Here is a 20,655-nt window from a genome sequence, read left to right on the forward strand (position 1 = left end):
AAAAAGAGGGCAGTAGTAAATGCAAATTCTTGTATCTGAGGAAGGTAACCAATGGAGTTCTACTGGGATCTGCGCTGTTCAACAAACTCAGCAACAACCTAGAAAAGGGACAGAGCAGTAAGGTGCAAAAGTTTACCGATCAAACTGTATTATTTGGGTTCTAAAGGTGTGGGGTGTCTGAGAAGAAGTGAAGAAGGCTAGCAAGACACAATGAACAGTAAAGCATCAGATGGAATTCACTGTAGATAAACTAATACACATGAAAAATGTACCCTAACATCACAAACAAAATAATGCCATTTTCAGCATAACAATATAATAATGCTGTTTTAATTAATAAATCAGCTTCAATGCTCAATAGCAGTCAAAAAACCCCAAAATATTAGAAAATATTAGAAAAAGAATAGAGAACAAAACAAAGATCATTATACTACTGTGTAGATCCATGGTTTGCCCTCATCTTGAATACTGGGTGCAGTTGTGGTCCTCCCCACCTCAAAAAGGACATGGTAGAACTGGAAAAGGTTCAGAGAAGGGCAACAAAGATGATCAAAGATATAGAACTTACATATAGGGAACAACTAGGCAAACTAGGACTTCCATCTAGAAGAGATGATGAGGGGAAAATAAGACAGCTGTAAAATCTCAAGTGACATGCAGAGAGGAAGCAGGATTGATCATTCACTGTTTGTTGTAACACAAAAAATTATAGGACATCAAATGAAACTAAAAAGCCAGCAGGATCAAAATAAACAGAAGATCCTCCACAAACTTCATCATCCAGTGATGCTCTATAACTCCTTGCTACACAATGCTTTCAGCAAAAATCTGTATGCTTTCGAGGAGACCGTATACATTCATGAAACATAAAGAAATTAAGGACTGCTAACAGCATCTGGTTCAGGAAGTCCTGAAGACAGAAATGGATGGAATCTACAAGAGTATCTCTATATTATGAACAACATATAGCACCAACACAGCATTTTTTAGTCTTGTTCTGCTGTTTTACTCTTTCCCTTACATCCTCTTGGATGCTATCAAAGAGGGCTACCCGGCTGGATGCAATTACAGCAACAGTCACTTCATGTTCTGATCTTAAACAAATAGTGACATATCAGCAGAAAAGCATCATAATTTAATAACAACCGAGTACGTAGCTTGTTGTAGGAAAAGAATTACCATGTCAGTTTGGATTTGAGGGCAAAAGGTTTTTCAAGAAGAAGTTCAAAGTTCAGGCCCTGAAAATGATTCATAATGGGGGAAAAAAGTCACACAGACGGTTGCCCAGTAACTTATTTGGCATTTTGAACCTTTAAGGTATAGAAGAGAGGAGGTACAGAAACCAAAAACTTTTTATTTACGAAAAAACATGTAATTTCCTAGAATGAATGCATCTGATTTTTGACTTAAGAAATATCCTATGGATTTGGTTTGTGTATGTATAGTTAGGGTATATAAATTGCCTGGAGATCAGACTAGAAGTCTAGAGGATCTAAATACAAACTTACCTTTTTGTGCCAGTTCTTCTAGAAGTCCACTCCATTCTTCACGGAAGAGATTGGCCCCAGTTAAACTTCCATCTCCACCAATCACACAAAGATTAGTGATTCCTCTCTGAACCAAGTTGTAGGCTGCCTGCAGGCGGCCCTCCCGGGTACGAAAGGATTTGCAGCGTGCACTTCCAATAACTGTACCACCCTAGAAACAAGAAGTGTAACAGTTCTAACTTATAATATAGTATTTCAACAGATTTTTTTAAGAGCGATTAATTATGAATGGTTATTTTGTAGCGTAACCTCCATCTCTAATTTTACAATGAGTAAAAAATAATGAAAAACAAAGAATCAAAAAACCTGCAGGAAATTGTGTTCTCAAGAGCAGATAGACACATCAGAGAAAAGGGAAAAAACGCTCAAAAATGAATGATAAAGAACTACTCTTGAACCAAAATGTTAAATCATTTGGGATTAATTTCAGTAGTGTTCTAATTAACTATCTAATTGTTACCTACATGTGATAGCAATAGTAAAAGTGATACAGCACTAAGTGGTTAAGAATTTAGATGAATTTGCTTCAAAGCACAGCACTTTTCCCTCTAATAAAATGATACAGATAAACAATAATAAAAAAAGATATGTCCCTGAAACTCAACATTAGCATTTACTGCCATGCCACAGAACTATGGACAGAACTGCATTCACATTTAATGCCTTATAGATAAGTTAAATTTTCTGTTTTATTAACTTATCTGATGTTTTTACTAGTATAATTCAAAGAGCTTCCTCCAAAAATGGAAGTCATTAATTCAAAAAAAAGCTGAAGCATCTCATCATTGAAATCTGCTGAGCATCTCGCTGAAAATAAGTTACATGCTTATGTTGTTCTATCAATCAAGAAAAGTCTAAATTTTGCCTTATTCATTGTCATAGTAAAAACTAAAATTAATTGAGACTGCAAAAACTTTTTTTCTCCTGCAAACAAATCTGGAGACGATTACCTCACTTTTGCACAAACATTTCCTTCATTTTAACTTACGATAAATCGGTCATGCCAATCCATATCTGATATTCAAACCTACAGAGGCTGTACTGATATGATTTGCCCTATCAATAGGTGTTTCAGCTCTCAAGTCAGTCCCAGGCACTATTTTACTGTCTACCATTGTAATACACGACAGCTGTCAGTGGAAGAAAAAAAAATTGAATAGAAGCAGTTCAGCTTTCACCATAATTAAAAAGTAGAAATATACACATAGAGATGTTCTAAAAATAATAATCAGGACTAGAAAACATACCTAAAATAGGTATTTTCATACTCATAAAACACAGTGGTAAGTGGAGAAGAGACTGTATTTGAAACGATGTACTACAACTTGTTCTGATTTAACAAGAATATAGGTTCAGCTGAAAAATCTTTAATCAAAACAACACATTCTTTAAGACGCATCTTCAGCTTCACTATTGGTCTGTTGAATTCCTAGCATTCAAGCTCAGAAAGGTGTTTTTCTTATAGTACATATGCTATAGACATATATAGGATGCCTACATCTTGCTCCTGCCTATGCTCTTGTGTGGCTTGGCCATGACATTTCAATTTTCTCTAAATCATAAGACGCGCCTTGATGATGCTCTTAGTCATATGGCTTAGTTTTAGGTAGCCCTGCGAGAAGCAGGGAGTTGGACTTGAGGATCCTTATGGGTCCCTTCCAACTTGAGCTATTCTATGAGTACGGATTCTACAAGATAGGCAGGGGATTAAAAAACAAAACCACAACAAACAAACAAAAAAACCCCACACCAAAACCAAAACACCAACATAGACAAAACATCTCAAAGTATTCCAGGATATTTGTTTGTTAAAAAAAAAAAAAAAATCACCTATTTTTCACTGTGCTAATTGCTTTATATTATATCAACTTTACAGAAAGCTCCAAAGAAATCCACCTGGAGGTAGTTTTCAGAAAGCCTGGCAAGCAGTAAGGCCTCTTTGCCAAACATAGCATCTGCTCTGTAAGAGGTGACAACATTACCATGCTGAGGAAAAGTGTAAGGAGATCCAAATGGCCACCCTGCAGAACATCATTGTAATATAAACATACAGACAAAGTTCACTGGTATTAGCTGAGCTCTGGGGAACTGTACTGTAATTATACCCATTACTATAATTCTAAATCCACTTACACAAGAAGCCAACAGGATTTTGTAAGAAAATACTTGCCTTACAAAACACAGTTGTCTGATACTTTGGCCCTATGATGTCTTTTTTATTAAATATAAGCTTGTCAGTATGGCTGTCAGAGAGTAACGACATGCATATTGAAAATCTAGAACAAAGACTTTCAAGATCATTTCTGTGCACCAAATACACGACCACACAGAGATCTTTAGGAAGTGTCAAACATCCATACTATAGCAGTCAGGATCTGCCAAAAGTGGTATGTGCTGGTCACTCAGTCATCACAGAATTCCAATTCATAATTACAGTTGTTTTCTGAGATCTAGGATTTTGGTTTGCTGTTTAAAGAGAGAGTTTGGGTCCCACCCCCACCCTAACACTTACCACTTGCAAGATACTTGAAACACTTTCCCATGAGACTTCTACAATATTATCACCTCCATCAACCATTCCCTGGTAACCCTGAAATAGAAAAAAATATTTCAGAAGTCTGATTTGAAAAACTGTGTCACATTTCCCTTGCAGTAATACTCACCTTGTTTATTTTAATGCAACTTTAAGTAATTAAAAACATTTAATATAAAAATACTTAATTTAAATGAAACTACATTCAAGAAGGTATCACATTAGGGAAAAAACAAAACAAAACAAAAAAAACACGCCAACAAACTCTCTTCCTAAAAGATCAGTTCCAAAGACAACTTCAAGATAAAGTAATACTTCACACAGATTACGTAGCTTATAAACTAGAATGGCAATGTGTTTCTCCTTTATTCGGAATAAATATTGTTACCTTTTAAAAACTACAAACATGGAAGAACTTCAAAAAGATTATAAAACATGCTTCCTAAAAACACAATATCAGCTTGAGGTCAGGATCTTGGATACAAAAAAAAAAATCTACCTTTGCAACACTTTGTACACTTCTTTCCCCAAGGCAGGTGGTAAGCAAAACACAACACAGAGCAACAACCAAAAATTTTTCATAAACAAAGAAGAAATTAGATTGCATAATATTTATTCTTTTTTTTTTGGAGGCAATTACACAATAAATAGATTAAAGAAATTTAGTAGAAAAATACAACTTTCAATGATGCATTTAAGAAATCTTTAATACCTTAACTCAAATGGTTTTCAGAAACCAATGTCTGCTGTAATATGGAGAGACCTACACTTAGTTGAAAGAAGGAAAACTATCCAGTGAGCAGCTGAAGGATTTTATGCCTGGCTTTAACAGGTCTCAGCATAAATATCAGCAGAAAGATACCGGCAAGTACAGATTCGTTTCCATTACACAATATTGTTAACACTGATTTAAAAAACAAACAAACAAAAAAGTACAGCGAAGTTCAAACGTGGAAAAACCTAACTGATACAGACACCAGAATAAAACTGGTGTTACCGTTCAACGTTTTGACATTTATTTAAATCCCAAAGGAAAAAAAAAATGCTGGGTTAAACAAAACAAAACAAAAAACCCCCACTAAACAAAAATAAACATGACAATGTTTATGTCTCCATTTTTAGATTATGTGTACATATGCATAATCAGGCTGAGGAACAATTAGTTAACCTTCTGTATGCAGTTTTTGCAAGACTGCACGTAATTTTAGGGTTGTCAATAACAAATCAGGTGGAACTAGAAACAGAAGGGAATTTAGAAGACAGAAAAACTGACATTATAAACTGGATACATTTACTTTGGCGCGATCCAGAGTATATGTAGGTTTTTTCCAATATGTAGTAACTTGGAAATGTGCTAAGTCTACGCTGGTTTAAAAAGCCTTATATATTCTATGAGTACTATATCATCCTTGGAGTCTCCCACTAACATGATAAGATAACCTGGACTCAGCAAAAGTACAAGTTACTCAAATTAAACTTTCTAGGATTCTAGTACAGATTCTAGGGAGAAAGCACAAAAGTTTCTGCTTAGTGAGACTTGACTAATGAATTTACAATTGAGATGATCAAGCAAAAGTAAAGAAACACATAGAAAACTACCTATGTCTCTAATTTCTAGCATTCAACAGATCTTGTCAATATTTTGTATACTCTCCAGATTACTTTAATATGGAACTAACATATATACATATTGTCTTGTATACTAATGTATATACATAAAGACTTGACATGAAGACATTATTTGCATAGTTCCTTCAAAATTAGAACAAGTTGGAAAAGACATAATGCTTAATCTACATATCAACTCTAAAAAAAAATTATTTCTTACATAAAGTGCAAAGACATTCAGACAGAAAATTTCCAGTGGATCCAAGTGAGTTAGATGAAGGCTAATCAGTTACTGAGTTCACTTATCACAGGTTTGCTGGTTTTTTTGTTTTGTTGTTGTTGCTGTTGATTGATTGTTTTTGTTTTTGTTTTTTTTTTTTTTTTGTGTGGTGGCGTTTTTTGTTTGTATGTTTTGTTTTTAAAGTGAAGAATCCAATGTTCCTTATATCACTCAGTAATGGACTGAAAGCTTTTCCTATCGGTGCTCCTACTGGCAACTACAATTACACAAAAATTTACAGGCAGCAGACCCTGAAAGAATAGTGTGATGTTACATCCTAACTTGGTTTGTAACACTGACTACAGCAAGCTGTGCTACAAGCTGAGAGAAATACATACAGTTCACATAGTTGTTCCAAGCATTCATCTTTCACTTTTACTTGAGAGGAAAAATAAAGTGCATCCAAGATATTATTGTACACAGTAAATTTATACATAATTATATACATACCATAAGAGTCACGGATGAAAATTCCCAATTAGTATTTTATTAACAAATCTAAAACACAGAGAAAAGCAAAGCTAGGCTAAGGATGAGCTATGAGCAAGTCCTGCACCACCCATCTTTAAAGGAGAAACAGCTCATGCATTCTGGTCAGGAGTCCACATCAATTCTATTTTCTCTGTGTAGAGAAGTGAGAAGATGGGCTGTATTATAATAACAATTCTTCCTGCTACAAGGGCAGGGAGCTTTTGGAACAGGTCTAACCCATTTTAACTGTTACAGTAGATTTTCCTAACTGGGTTCTGCTTGCTAAGTAATGTAGATAAGCTACCTCTGAACAGTGTAGCTAGAATTGCCGCACTGCTTTTCCATAGCATTAAGAGATACAAAAGCCATAGAATTAAAACAGCTTTGTAGAAAAGCCACAGGAAAAAGATGACTGATTATAACTGATAAAGATCGTGATTTCCATTTATCATTTCAGTTATTTAAATACTGTTGCTAACTTGTGGACTGGGCAATCCATTTTAAAGGTGGAATTTAACTTGAATTCTTTTATCAAATAATGCAACACCGTTAAAATGGTGTGGTCGATGTGAACACAGACCTTAACAAAAAGAAGATGGGAACCTAACAATTTACATTTAAAAAAAAAACCACAACAACAAACCTCTGATTTAGTTTCTAAAAACAGCAGCTTGGATAGAAGAACACTAAAACTATGGGACAAAAATGGAAAAAAGCAAACTGTCAAAAATACAACAGGTACTATACTTGAAGATCAACCCCATTTTATACTTTGTCCTTCCTCTACCCAAATTCTGAATATTCAAAGATGAACAAGAGGAAATTTCTGTGGGCCTTACATTCACAGGGTACATATACAGAGCAACTCCTGGAGAGAGGGGCAGACAGAGCAAACCTTGCTTCCAGTCTTAACTCTAAAACCAAAAGCTTGCGCAAAAAGAAAAAGCCATCTTCTCAGATGTTACATGCGAGATATTTTGGGCTTTAACAGTTGATTTAATTTACTTACTGAGCTTTTTTAGCTTTTACTCGACAACGTAAAATACTAGCATCACTGAGTGCACAAACCACCACAGAAAAGACATGAAGTTATCCTCACAGAAATCCGTGACTGCCGTACCATTGCATTTCCAATGCTGGCCTCTTGAGAAAAAGACTCTTAATCAAGATGAAGAATCTAAAAGTTCCATAGCTTAGTAGTAAGAGCACGCATCCACTGGGAACTATGTGCTTCAACCCTGGAAAAAGGGCAGGTTATTTGTATAAATATTTAAGACCTCGGTTTCTAAAATGAATTGCGATAAATGAGAGGCATCACTTTTTCTTCTCGCTCTCAATTAAAAAAAAAAAAAAAAAAAAAAATCAACACAACTTAAATCACTTCTGATTAGTGAAAAAATTTAAACCAGCCTCCTAGAGCAGCCTGGTACTTTAACATGTACTTCCATCTCCAAGATTTCCACAGCATGAGTGAAATAAATCCACAAGTATTAAAATATTAATTCAGATTGGAGTAGATTTGAGGAATAATGTGATGATAGTCAGTGAGGGTGACTATAGACTGTTTATATATTAAAATCAATTACTAAAAAATGTTAATACGAATAAAATATGAAACCACGGCAACTGTATAAAGTAAGCATTGTTTCCATAAATTAAAAGCAAAATTTTCTAAATGTGCTAATTTCAACGAATTAAGATACAAGGGGATTTTAATAGCTATAAACTAAGATTTTTTAATATAAACTATATAAATTATATATAAATATAATAAATTATAGTTTTAAAATAAACCATTTTATAGTTTAATTTTCACGTTTTTTTTTTTTTCCTTGCAGAACCAAAGTATGCCCAAATAGCCCATGAATTCCAGTCTTTGGCCTTCGGTAAACCTGACTTTAAAAAGGCTAGAAAATTACTTATATCTAGTTCATCATCAATTGTTGTTTATTTATCTTGGTAATATCTACCTCATCACAAGATGAAGCAAAATGCAGTTAGGAACCAAAAGAAAAACAGTTATTGTTTTACTTAGAATATAGAGCTAGTTTTGGCCACAGCTGTAGAAGACAGATTATTTTACAGCACAAATAAAGTTCTTAGAGCAAGTTACGGAAGAAAAACAGTGTATGACAACTAGAGCAAAGCAGGTGTGAAAAGGCTGAGACATTTAACTCCATTTTTGGCTCCAAATAAGAAAACATTTTTCATCCTTTGGATGTCTCCACTTCAGGTATTTTAATCGCTTTTTCCAAGCAGCTTCAATACAAGGATCACTTTACACATGTGTCTAGTTAAAGTGCCTACTCAAAATGTAGGTTAAAAATATACTATTCTCATTGTTTAACACACTGGAGACTGCATGTGATAAACTGTAATACAGAAGGATCTTATTAAAAATATAAAATAACTCCAAGTATATAGAAAAACACATCTCCTCAGTATAGACAATGCAAAGGCTTACAGTAGGGACCATTAGTGACAAGTCTTGCCCTAAGATTTTTATGTTTTCTTTTTCAAAGTGCTGAACTCAAATAATTGTTTAATTTCAAAGCTTGCAATCGTATTTCTCTGAAATACTTACATGCATTGCGAAAGAAAACTGACTTCATATTTTCTCCTCTCTGATTTCATGTCAGAGAGGAGAAAAGCTCAGCACTCGGTACTTCTGAAACATAGAACTGAATGGACTCATCTAGAAGCAAAGATCCCTTTCAGAGCTATTTCCCATACTTAGAGTGAAATGTGCATTTTTCTCTCAGACTACACTGAAAACAAAATGACTATATAATGGAAACGCAAAACTCCAACATTGACTTTTTACAGTCAACTTTCATTCAGAAATATCTGTGAGTTCACAAAGGCAAACTCTAGCAATTTTCTGAACAGAGGAACATGATAACTTAGATAGTGCAATTTTGCCAAGCTCAGAAGAACAGAAATTTTCAAATTTTGGAAATTTATCATTGAATATACTCTGTGATACAAAACAGTTTTTAGAAGGTGACAAAAGCAAATATACTGTAAGATGAACTAGAAAGATGGTAGTTCTTAAGTTAAACATAATTAAAAAAAAAAAAAATCCAACTTCTTGCCTTTAAAGACAGACAAAAAATCTTTTTATTTCCACAAAAGTATCTGACCCATTTCAGCAAGGCTGCAAAAACAGCTGAACACTGAAGCAATTCTAGAGATTGGCCCTGTAATTAGCACACACTAGTATTCAGAGCTACTTGCTGTAGCACTGTAGTACAAAAGAAATTTGGAGCACAGTGCTCTGCTTATTTGCATATTTGCATTTCAATCTACTTCCCATGTCTTTAGTAAATGAACTCTAAGAATGAGAAGACACAAAAAGAAAATTGATAAGTAGCTACCTTTTACAGCTAAATCATATATTTTGCATGTGCAGAACTAAAACTACTTTCCTATAACTTCTATTAATTCTAGTGTTTCATATTCTTATATTAAACATTAAAATTACATTTTCCTAGGAATATTGCCTACGAAGGTTTGCCCCATATCAATTCTTTATTATGATTTGTAATCACCTCAAGCTTTTGAGAAGTTGTACATGAGTTCCAGCATGAACAGAATGATTTCTTGCTAAATATATTTACTGTGTGGTTTAATCCACAAATTTTATAAAAACTGAAAGTGTCCTTCAGGCAGAAGTCTAACTATAACTTAGTCTTCCAGCAAGATATACACAGATAGTATTATTTTACATGGAACTTGTCTCATCACTTTTTCCTATCAAATAATTGTTACAGAAATAAATAACCTTCATGCACATGCAGTCATACACTTCAACCACAAAATTCCGATGTCTGGACACACTACTGATGGTGCAGGTTTTTTGGTGGTGTCTTTTTTGCCTGTTGTTTGTGGTGTCTTTCAGTTACAACTTTCTATTTATAAGCCAGGAAAATGGCACCAGCCTGACAGCATTCTCAATCAAAAACAAATTGTGCAATCTGTGAAATTAGGGTGATGGCTCATCCTTATCATACCCTAGAAAAATGGACTGGGGGAAAGTCAAAGCATTAAAATTTAGTAGGTTAACTAGGTTTAGGAAGCTATTTGTGGAGTACAATATTTGGGGTCAAACATCTAACAAGTACACAAATACACAGCTCACTGCTGGGTGACAACAACCTCTTTTTTTCAGTATTTTCAGGCTTCTGGTGGCACATGAGGAATTTTTTATATTTAAAAAATTACTTTTAAATAAAATAGTTTTAGCATATACCTCGTGAAAAGTACTTTCCAGAAAAAGAAAAAATATGAAATAAAATACTGATATGATGAAAGGGAATGACATCTACATCATTTAATTTATGCTATTCACTCTCCATGAGGTTTCCACAAAAACTCACATGTAGTCATAAGACAAACACAGAATTAATAAAACAAAAACTAACCTCATAAACAAAATACACTTTGGCTTTTACATAGATTCCCATGCGTACTACTGCGCGCACAGCAGCATTCATACCTGGGAAGAAAAAGAAAAATCACATTGTTATAGATTATCCGATATTTTTTGCATACTATAAATTTTCAGTGTCTTAAAAAAAAAAAAAAAAGGGTGGGAAATATTAATTCATTCCTGAAGAAAGACAATGATCAGCACCTATTAAAACAGAAACTTGCTTAACAACAGTGCAATCAGCTGATGATTTTGAAGGGTGCAGAACTATTGGTTTTGTTATAATAATTACGCGGCTGCCAGTATGTGTGTTAATCAGATATTAAATTGCTGCTGATTGTAAAACAGAATTGTAAAAGTAACAGCTACTAAATCAGAAACAGAAAGTAAATTAATTTCACAATCCTTATTAGATTTCTATCTGAAATGTAAAAGGTTAGCCAGTTAAAATTTAGCTTCTTCAAAGCAGAAATTACATTGTAACTGTTCTTTTTCCTAAGCTTTCCAAAGTAACACATTAGTATATACAGTATTTCACGGGGAGTAGAGTCAAAGGTGACAAGGACAGGTGCCCTCTTTAAAAGATAAAAGTAGCAGTAAATTAACACAATAAATTCTGCATGGACTCATTTGACAGAAAAGTTCCTAAATGCCACTTTGCTTCCCAGAATTGCAAGTGCATGTTGGAATTCCCTCCACACAGACATCTGACAAATTATACTACCGTAAAATCATCCAATTAAGTTCAAAGGTCAAACAATTAACTTCCTGAGCAACAGCAAAAGTTCCACTGGTCCCCCTAAATGCGTCAAATTAATTTCTGTTATAACTCAACCCTTCAGATATTGTGTTACCTTACTCATTATTTAGGAAATTCCCCAAAGGAATAAATTGATTGCTTCCATACCACTTAAACAGACACAAGAGATTATGCAAAGCATGAGGACAGGCATAGTCAGGCTACACTGAAAGAAACAGCCTCAGCAGATAATTTGAAAAGGGATGCCAGAGACAAGATAATCCAAAATATTAGGCACCAATTCTCCAAATCTGTTGCACTTTATATCAAAATAGCACAGTGTCAGGTCAGCTCTGCTGTTTGACATAGGTCCTAAGAGTTCACCCATCTGGAGATATAAAAAGTCAGTAACTAGAATATACAACCACACAACACAGTCATAAAGACCTGTTCCTACAATATCTACCATTACTGGAAAAAATACTGAGCTATAAAAGCTTACTCACATGAATAAAGAACAAGACTGAGGTTTTCTCAAAGATTTATTGCTTAGGAACATACCAGAAAGTCCATAAAGTTGTCCTAACACAAGACAAAAAATTAAGTTTTCCAAAACTGAAAGTTGCTTCGTTGTTCGTACAGATGTCATTTAGCCTTAAGATTAAAAATAGGAGTAACAATGTTTTCTCATTAATTATGTATTAAGAAATAACAGCAAGAATTCTCTCAGTCAGAGTCCGCCTTGTGGCAGAGCTGGAAAAAGTTCTCAAAAGCCAAGACAGCTAAAAGCATGGCTTTGGACAATGAACGGAATGATGCCAAAGCAAAGCAAAGAATCTCATGTGACAGGCTGTACTGAAAAGCAAGTTAGCACTCTAAAGTCCTAGGTCAAACCATATCTACTACACAAAGCACAATTACTACCTCAATAAAACAGTTTTCATAACAAAACACTCCCACCCACCTCACACACAACCTCCTCTAGAAAGAAGAAACAAAGATCTTTAACTTAATAAACATGACAGTTCTTCCCAGCACTGCCATTTTCCTCAAACAGGGAAGACATAAGCACAAGCTACTCAGGCTCCACAGCTTACCTCTGTTAATGCACAACATATTGTGTCAGAGTGGGTTTTCTGTTGTTCTTGGTTGGTAGGGAGGTTTTCTGGTAGTTTGGGGTTTTGGGGGCTACAGAGAGCTGGTGTTCGGGTTGTTTGTGGAGGGGTTTTTTTATACGTAAGAACAACTTTTTGTATTATCCATTTGGCCGTAGAATTCTAGAGGAGCAGCTAAAAGGTTCATTATCTGAAGGGAAAAAGTTCATCCTCACCAGATGAGAACTACTCGGAACTGCCCTTTTGAACTTCAAGAACAGAAGGTTCTTAACTTTGTCACCTCTCCCATTTGGCACCTGAGAAGAAACACTAAGACTGTTTCAGGTACCTAATACATGTTCAGCTATAAAGATCCTGGTGTCCCATACAGCAGTAGTCTTTGTATTCCTAGCATCTAATTAGAAGAAAGTGTCTGTGATCAAACAGGCAGAATAGTCTTGCTAGTAAAAATGAACATTTAATTAAAAAGACATTAAATATAAACATTCACATATTTACCAACTATACACACTTGTCTATTATCTGTTTCTTGCTCACATTTCTGTTTTATTGGTCATGTATCCCATCTTTTTACCTTTAGCATGCACCTCTCTTAATCAGTGTATTTTAAAGAAGGGTAATCTGTTCTCGTTACAAATTCTCCACATCTCCCATACCCGTGTTATGTAGAAATTAGACTACAATTGTTGATTTGTCATAACATGCACACTTCTTCTAAAACAGAGTAAAACACAAGCATTTATTTCTCAAAACAATAAATCCATTAATTTCATGTGAACATATTCATAATACAGCCACATACTTTCTTCATGAATATTTTCCAGTTTCCATATGTCTTACAGGAAAAATTGATAAAATTCATAATTTACCTGCTGCAAGAACGGGCAAAAGCCCAGGAGAAAAAAAATCACAGACAGAAAGCGTCTTCTCAGTACCACCACATGTGTTTACGCAATGCACATTTTATTATTATTTGGTGATGCATATGTTATCTCTTTATATAGAAAAAGGGCTTGGGAGTTTATTGGCAAGCTCCTAAAGAAGTGTCTTACATTCCAGAAGAGTTGAGGACTGAATGATGTTATAATTTGAAACCTACAAAACACGGGGCTTTAGACTTCCATGTGTTGGCTATCTAAAAGTGAATATACTGCTTGCAGTAATTCAAGTATGTAAATACAAAGAATTTCATGCAGTCTCTGTAGAACTTGTCTAACAAAATGTTGTTGTATTTGATTATTTGTGGAGCTGTATTTGCAAATCACCACAATAACTATGAAATGTAATTATATGTTATTACTGAAAAAGAGATTAACCATGGCTTTAGTCCTGAATAGTAAATGTAAGAAACGTAGCCTGATAAACACAGAGGATTAGAACAGCAGCTTCGAAAGAAAGACATGAGTAAAACCAGTATTTTTTTATATATAACATAAGAATTATTTAAAATCTTTCTGAACTACCACTTGCTTTTGCATTAAAGCCTTCGGCAGAGGAAAACATTAATTTTGCTCTTTTGGACTCTGTAAAGATTAAGTTATCTCCAACTATCTACATAGCTTTACATAATGTCTGAAATTAATTTAAGAGTTGATAACTTATTGCACTTCTTTATATTGTCTATTCAACTATCTTTGAAAGCAGTCATTTTCATAGCAGGGTTACAAACAATACTGCAAAAATCTTTATTTTAAAGGCACTCCCTTCACCAGGAAGAGTATTGCTCTCTCCCACCTACATCCTGTTCCACATGCATATGCACCACTACAAGAGAAGAACGCCAGGAAAATTAAATCAGTATTTTGTGTCTAAGCCAAGTTTTCCTCACTTTAGTCAGCTAGACAGACCTTTAAATAAATAACTGTAATACTAACCATGTAAAAGAAAAATTGAAACTACGCATCTTGGGCAAGCAACAAGAAATACTTAAGTATGACCGATTTTAAAGATAAACATTGGCTTTAATGCATGTTTAATGACAGCACATGTTTAAGTGCTACCCTGAATAAAGATCCAGACTTAAAAGACTATATAGCAAAACACACAAACTAAGGAAAATGTCCAAACATTACCAACCAGAAAGACTTTATTCAAGTGGACATATCTTTAATGATGTAAAAGCCTATAACCATCAAATGGAAAGATGAGAAGAAGCAGTCAAATATAAGAACTCAACAAATCATTAGGAAAACAATTTAGATTTGTTCCACTTTTAATTACATAACAGATTTCATTACATATAACCACAATGATTCTAGATACCTGAAGAAAACACTGTACAATTTTTCTAAACAGTAACAATGCATTCAGTCAGAACATTCTACCACACAAACATATACAATACTATAACATCTTGACTACATACATATCTCCTTCAAAATTAAAAAAAAATCTTAAGAGATTATTTTCAATCATAGAATCCAGTAATTATAGCAGCCGCTACTCCAAAAAGATTAAATGCATTTGAACAGTTACACTCATCCATCTATAACTACATCCTTTCATTTTACATACAAATTGTATTTATAACAGCACATAAATATGGACACATATATATGTATTTTATACACATGTCTATACACACACACTATTACTTGCTGGAAAAGGTACCTTTTTGGGGAGCTAGAATCCAAAAATTCCTTGTGATTATCTTCAAATTACCTAACTGTTAAGAAATCAACTCTGTAATCTGGATGACACAAAAGGAGTGGTATTTGGTTTTTTTTCTTTGTTTGTTTGTTTTATTGTTGTTGTTTTTAAAAAAAAATTAATTTAATTCCATCATATTCTACCAGGACAAGATCAGTACCTCTGTGCTACCTTATTAAATGTATTGCAATGTTCCTGAAAAGCCTGTAATGCTTCAAGAGTAGAGATGTGTAGATCTTTGCTTCCACAGTCATGGTCTGTGATATTTCAAAACCTGGAATCCAAGGGGATATAGGGTTCTTTTTAGTTGTTTCTAAGCTCAATATCCGCTGAAGGTGTAAAGGGTTGGTTTTTTTTTATTTGTTTAGTGGCAAAATATCTTCTTCCAATGTAAGTTATCAAGACAAGAGCAATACATCTACACTACTATATTAAACATGCCTTGACATATTGAGAAGCCTGTAATGCTTCAAATGTACATCAGTATATCTTTACTTCAGCATTCATGGTCTACAATACTCAAGACTGTTACCATGCAATCTGTAAGTGTTTTACTTATGCTGTCTTCCACAACACTGAATCTTTGAGTTTATCTCAAAAATAACGTGGTCACATTCAAAGCCAATAATCTTGAGTTAGTAAATTGGACAACAGCTCAAAGCAGCCACAAACACATCATTCCCCAACAGTACGCAATCACCTTCTGTCAGAAGCTTTCAGATGACATTGTTCCTGCTGCTGAGCCACACCTATCACAGTCCGAGGACAAACAGTTTGATGGGAAGTTGTACAAAAATAAGTGACCTAAGGCGGTCAAAACCGTCCATGGCAGCCACTGGCAACACTGTACTTCATGATCTAAAGCAGACCACAGCCAGAGAGTCCCACAAAGTGAAGACAGAAGTGTGACTGAAAACCTGTTTACTACTCCAGCTTTCTGAGCTGCAAGTCAGAAACAGTCCAGAAACTGAACAGAATAAGAATCAGTTGTCAACATTTCTTTTGCCTCTGAAGGTTCTTGTGAGGATGACAGAAAGTACTTTCTTTAGTTCACGATTTAACAGCTGGCTAGTTACAAGTGATGGACTGCCAAGCTTAGTTCTTACATACATTAAGTATACAAAATATAAGTATTTTTTGCTGTGAAATAAGTCACTGATTAATCCTTTAACTCAACCAAAGTATATACCTGTGTTTAAAATACATTCACTCAACCACAATAGTTCCAGTATGGCATATACACATTTTGTAGTCTTTAATATTTCACAGGTAGTAAAAAGGACAAACAAAAAGACCTTCCAAAGAAATACCATAGATCTAGTGAAGTAATTTACCCAATGCTACTCCTAAATTATTAAAAAGTACAATAACAGTGAAGGCAGTAACTTCTATTTTAAAGAAACGTCAAGCATATTTTGTTCCAGGCTAAGATGTACAGACCAACCTAAATCAAGGCACCTGCTGATACAAAAATTACATGTTTACTGCAGCCCTAATAGGTTTTTTTTCTACTCAGTTTCCTGTGAACTTAGTTTGCATTACAGATATTCTGAAGATTTCTAGTGTCTAACAAGTCTAAAAAAAACCCAACAAAACAGGAGTCTGGAATTACTTTTTTATATTAGTACTTTTTTTTGCCTACTTCAAAGTTAGTAGTTTTGCCTCACCTACAGTTTGCCTGAACATGTATTTGCAAACAGCTCTGCAGTAATAGCAGCATATTCCCTTCTGCTTATACTCCACAACTTCACTTCTCTTGCACGCTTGCCCTACAGAGCGCAAATGACCTTGACAGGGCATGACTCATTCTGTCCTTTAACTCCTAACCTAGCATGCAACAGAACTGAGGTTGCATATTGTACACACCTACACTGCTACCAAGATAGTAAGGGTTACAAACCTCAACTGTGCTGTATGATTCAGTTGAAACTATCTAAAATGTTGTGTTGTTTTTTTTTTCCTTGTTCTTCTAAATTAGGACAATGCCTACAGAATTATTTGGAGGGCATGCAGTTTACTCTGTTTGGTCTTCATGACAACATGACTCCACAGACATCAACTTTCACATGCAGTTACTTTTTATTTCTCCATGTCATCATGCTGCAGTTGCAATCTGCCAGATAATAATCTAGATGTTACCCATGGATTCTTCAAGTCCTTTAAATGCTTTAATTCACATAGTGGCAAGTGCAGATTAATACTTTATAAAAAGAGATGCATCTGCTGCTGCATTATATAATCTCCAGCCACGCGGAAGCAAGTAGCAGGGCTCAGCCTCTTGCGGAGCACGCTCCTGCTGCTTGAGGCAGTGCCCTGCCACACTTTAAAATTAAAATGGCGATTTGGCGAACAGACCATTAAAACACAGATGCCCTGATTCACAGTCCCTCCTAGAATCATTTAGTGGTGGAATTTATGACGCTGAGAGCTAAGTGTGGATAAAACTTGAACACTCTCCCCCCACCGATGGGCAAGAGAAGCCATTTACAGGCATCAACTTGCATTTTCTCCAGAACTGGAATATTTTCCTCTCCGATTGGTATCAAATCCCTTCCACCCCTGATTAGAAAGAGTTTTGGATAATCTCAGGTAAACTCGGGGGCTCCCCGTTATTCCTGCGGGCAGAGAGAGAGAGGATGTTTCTCCCGCCCCAGATGACGCAAAGAGGCGGAATCTGCAGCGACTCGCCGCGGATCACGTACACACCGGCGGCGGGAGGGAGCGCGGAGACACCGCTCCGTGCGAAATCCCCCTCCTTCCCGGAGCCGCCAGGAACGTGAGGGGAGGGGAGGCCGGGGCTGCCCCGCCCCCCGCACCCGGGGCAACTGGGCAGAGCTGCCCCACCGTGCGGGCTGCTCCCCGCGCCTTCCCACCTACAGCGCCGGGGAAACTGCTCATTAAGCTACCGAGCCCACGCAAAACGGAAAAGGCTTTTCCTCCCCCTCTCTGTTGTCTCCATAAACGCGAACATGAGTGCCGTTTCTTCTTTGAGGGAAAGTACATTCGAGCCGCTCCCCCAAAAAAAAAATCATTTAAGGAAAGGAGCTAAGAGCCATCATCACTAAACAACTGTCCTAGCAAAAGCAGAGCAACAGTCCTCTGAAAACAGCATGGGGCATGCACATATGAAGTCTTAATTAACTGAAACTTCCAACTATTAATATATACGAGATCTTCTGGCAGAAAAGGGGAAATGAAAGTGCAGGATTCCATGCCTTCATGACTAAGAATATTGCAATCAAGTCTGTTGCCTTTCCCTTCCCTCCTAAAGTCTATAGGTCTTTTGTTCGCCCTGTCCTGTAGCTAGGACTCCCCCTACACTTCAGAGATTTAAAGAGGTGAAACACGTTTCCAACATACTCCTACGGGGCTAGAAAACACACTACCGTATGAGCTTTCTAAATCACTGGCAGGAACACAGAAGTGCTCCTGGTGCCAAAATGAAGTGGAAAGCAGATGAGGCAAGGGCTGACAGAACCCCAGTAGCCAGCCAGCCTCCCACACCCGTGCAAGGCAGCACGACCTTTTTCCCGGCTCCCCGCAGCCATCCGCTCTCCCGCCTCACTCCCCCCTCCCCACCACCTCCCGAGGGGTGAAGACATTTTGGTGCTACAAGTTGTTGGAGCGTTTCTATCTTCCTCCCTGCCAAGGCAGGCTCAGAGGGAATGTGATGAGAAAGGGAGGGAGGAGGAAAGATGATGGTATGTCTGCAGCTCAGGCGCCCGAGCGATGCAAAAATGATTTATCTTTTAAGTGATCTTAGCAAGATAGACAGCTCGAAGGCCAGCACGGAGAGAGGAACCTGAAAACCACGGTAATCTCGTGTGCCTCACTCCCAGAGCCCCATCTCCACTACCTCCATGTGCCACAACCGGCGCGGCTTCCCGCAGCCACCCCAGGGGCTGCCCACGCTTCCTACTCCCTTCTCGCAGGCGCTGCTACACCCGCCGGTGCCTTCCCCAGCCTCCTGCATGGGCACCCTGCCTGCTTCCGAGGCCCTCCGCGCTCCTGCCTCCCTCACACCACCCACAAGGAGCCCCTCACCCTCCCTCTCCACTGCCCCCATTCCCCACCGGGTCCGCAGTTCCCCTCCACACTCCCTCCTCCGCCCCCCGCTCTGGAGCGAACGGCGTGAGCGGCTACCTTGGGCATCGCCGCCGCTGGTCAGCACCCCGATGGCCTTCCCGGTGCCCGAGAGGTTCTCGAAGAACTTCGGTTGGTGATCCATGGCGCTGCGGGGCCGGCACCGGCGGGCGAGACGGAGCGAGGTCGCTGAGGGAGCCCCTGGCCGCGGGGCTCTGCCCTGCTACCCGAGGTGCACACTTCGCTGGGTCGAGTATTTGGCCTCTGCGGGAAAAGAAGCCGATAAAAACCCTCGGTGTAGGTGTGAATTTACAGACAGGTATATCTCTGTAGAAAAAGTGAGAGAAGGGGGCGGCTGTGTGAAAAAGCCAGGGAAAGAGGGGGGGAAAAAAAAAGTGAAGAGATGCAGCACTCACATCGCAGTGAACCACCCGCCTCTTCCCCGCCGTGCCCGCGGCCGCTTCCTCTCCCCGCTCCCGCTGACAGCGCTACGCGGCACCGCCCTCCAGCGCCCCTGCAGGAGCGGCGGCTGACGGGCGGGCCAGGGAGCCAATGAGAAGGCGAGCTGCCGCCTCGAGCGGCGGCAGTTGCGGCGGGCGGGGTGGTGCAGTTACGTTCGGAGGGAGCTGGCAGGTGGGGGGAGGAATTGGCGCGCGGCTGAGGGAGCGGGCGGTGGCGTGGGCGGGGCTCCAGGTGGGGGCGGGAGGCCCCGCGGCGCCCTTCCCCCAGCGGCGCCTGAGGTGGGGGCGATGCGAAGAACACGGCTGAGGTCTCGGCAGGGAGGCGGCGGCTAGAGTTAACTTATCCTCTCTGCGATAGCGACTGTGTGCCCCTGTCACGCGTGTGGAGCCGCGGGAACGAGTTTCCCTGGGCAGCCCTTCCCGCAGAAGCTCTCTGGCGGTCACAGCCTTGCCGGAGCCCCGCAGCGTGGGGCCGCTCCCTCCGGGGTCAGTCTGGGTGTGTCTTACGCTGGTCGGGCGCGCCGGGCCTGGCCGTGCCGTGTGGTTCGTGCTGCAGGCCCAGCGGGGGAAGCCAGAGGCTCGAGTGGGGAATGTGCCCCCAGCCTGGTGATTACTTGCTGCCACATTGATGTAATGCGGCTTGGCCTGACTTCTCACACTCAGCTGTTGCTCAGGAGACTCGCCCCAGTGAGGAAAGAACACAGCGCCTGCTGTGTGAATGGAATAAGAGAAGAAAG

The 20,655-nt window shown here is 38.2% G+C and overlaps 1 protein-coding gene across 4 annotated transcripts in view; it reads right to left on the reverse strand.

Moving 5' to 3' along the window:
• The window catches only part of PFKP (phosphofructokinase, platelet), a 51,237-nt gene extending 31,248 nt beyond the window's left edge, over window positions 1-19,989 (reverse strand). For 3 of the 4 annotated variants that reach the window (XM_065830028.2, XM_065830026.2, XM_065830029.2), the window contains exons 1-5: window positions 19,874-19,989; window positions 19,518-19,721; window positions 10,864-10,937; window positions 4,060-4,137; window positions 1,509-1,698 (exon numbers count right to left, since the gene is read on the reverse strand). In XM_065830028.2, the coding sequence (XP_065686100.1) occupies window positions 1,509-1,698; window positions 4,060-4,137; window positions 10,864-10,937; window positions 19,518-19,602 (427 nt within the window). In that variant the 5' untranslated portion in view covers window positions 19,603-19,721; window positions 19,874-19,989. Of the gene's footprint in view, window positions 1-1,508; window positions 1,699-4,059; window positions 4,138-10,863; window positions 10,938-19,517; window positions 19,785-19,873 lie in introns of all 4 variants that reach the window. The other variant, XM_065830027.2, reaches the window with a different exon arrangement.
• Between the last annotated feature and the right edge of the window lie 666 nt (window positions 19,990-20,655).

Source organism: Patagioenas fasciata, chromosome 2 (assembly GCF_037038585.1).
Source record: "Patagioenas fasciata isolate bPatFas1 chromosome 2, bPatFas1.hap1, whole genome shotgun sequence".
Classification (NCBI taxonomy): domain Eukaryota; kingdom Metazoa; phylum Chordata; class Aves; order Columbiformes; family Columbidae; genus Patagioenas; species Patagioenas fasciata.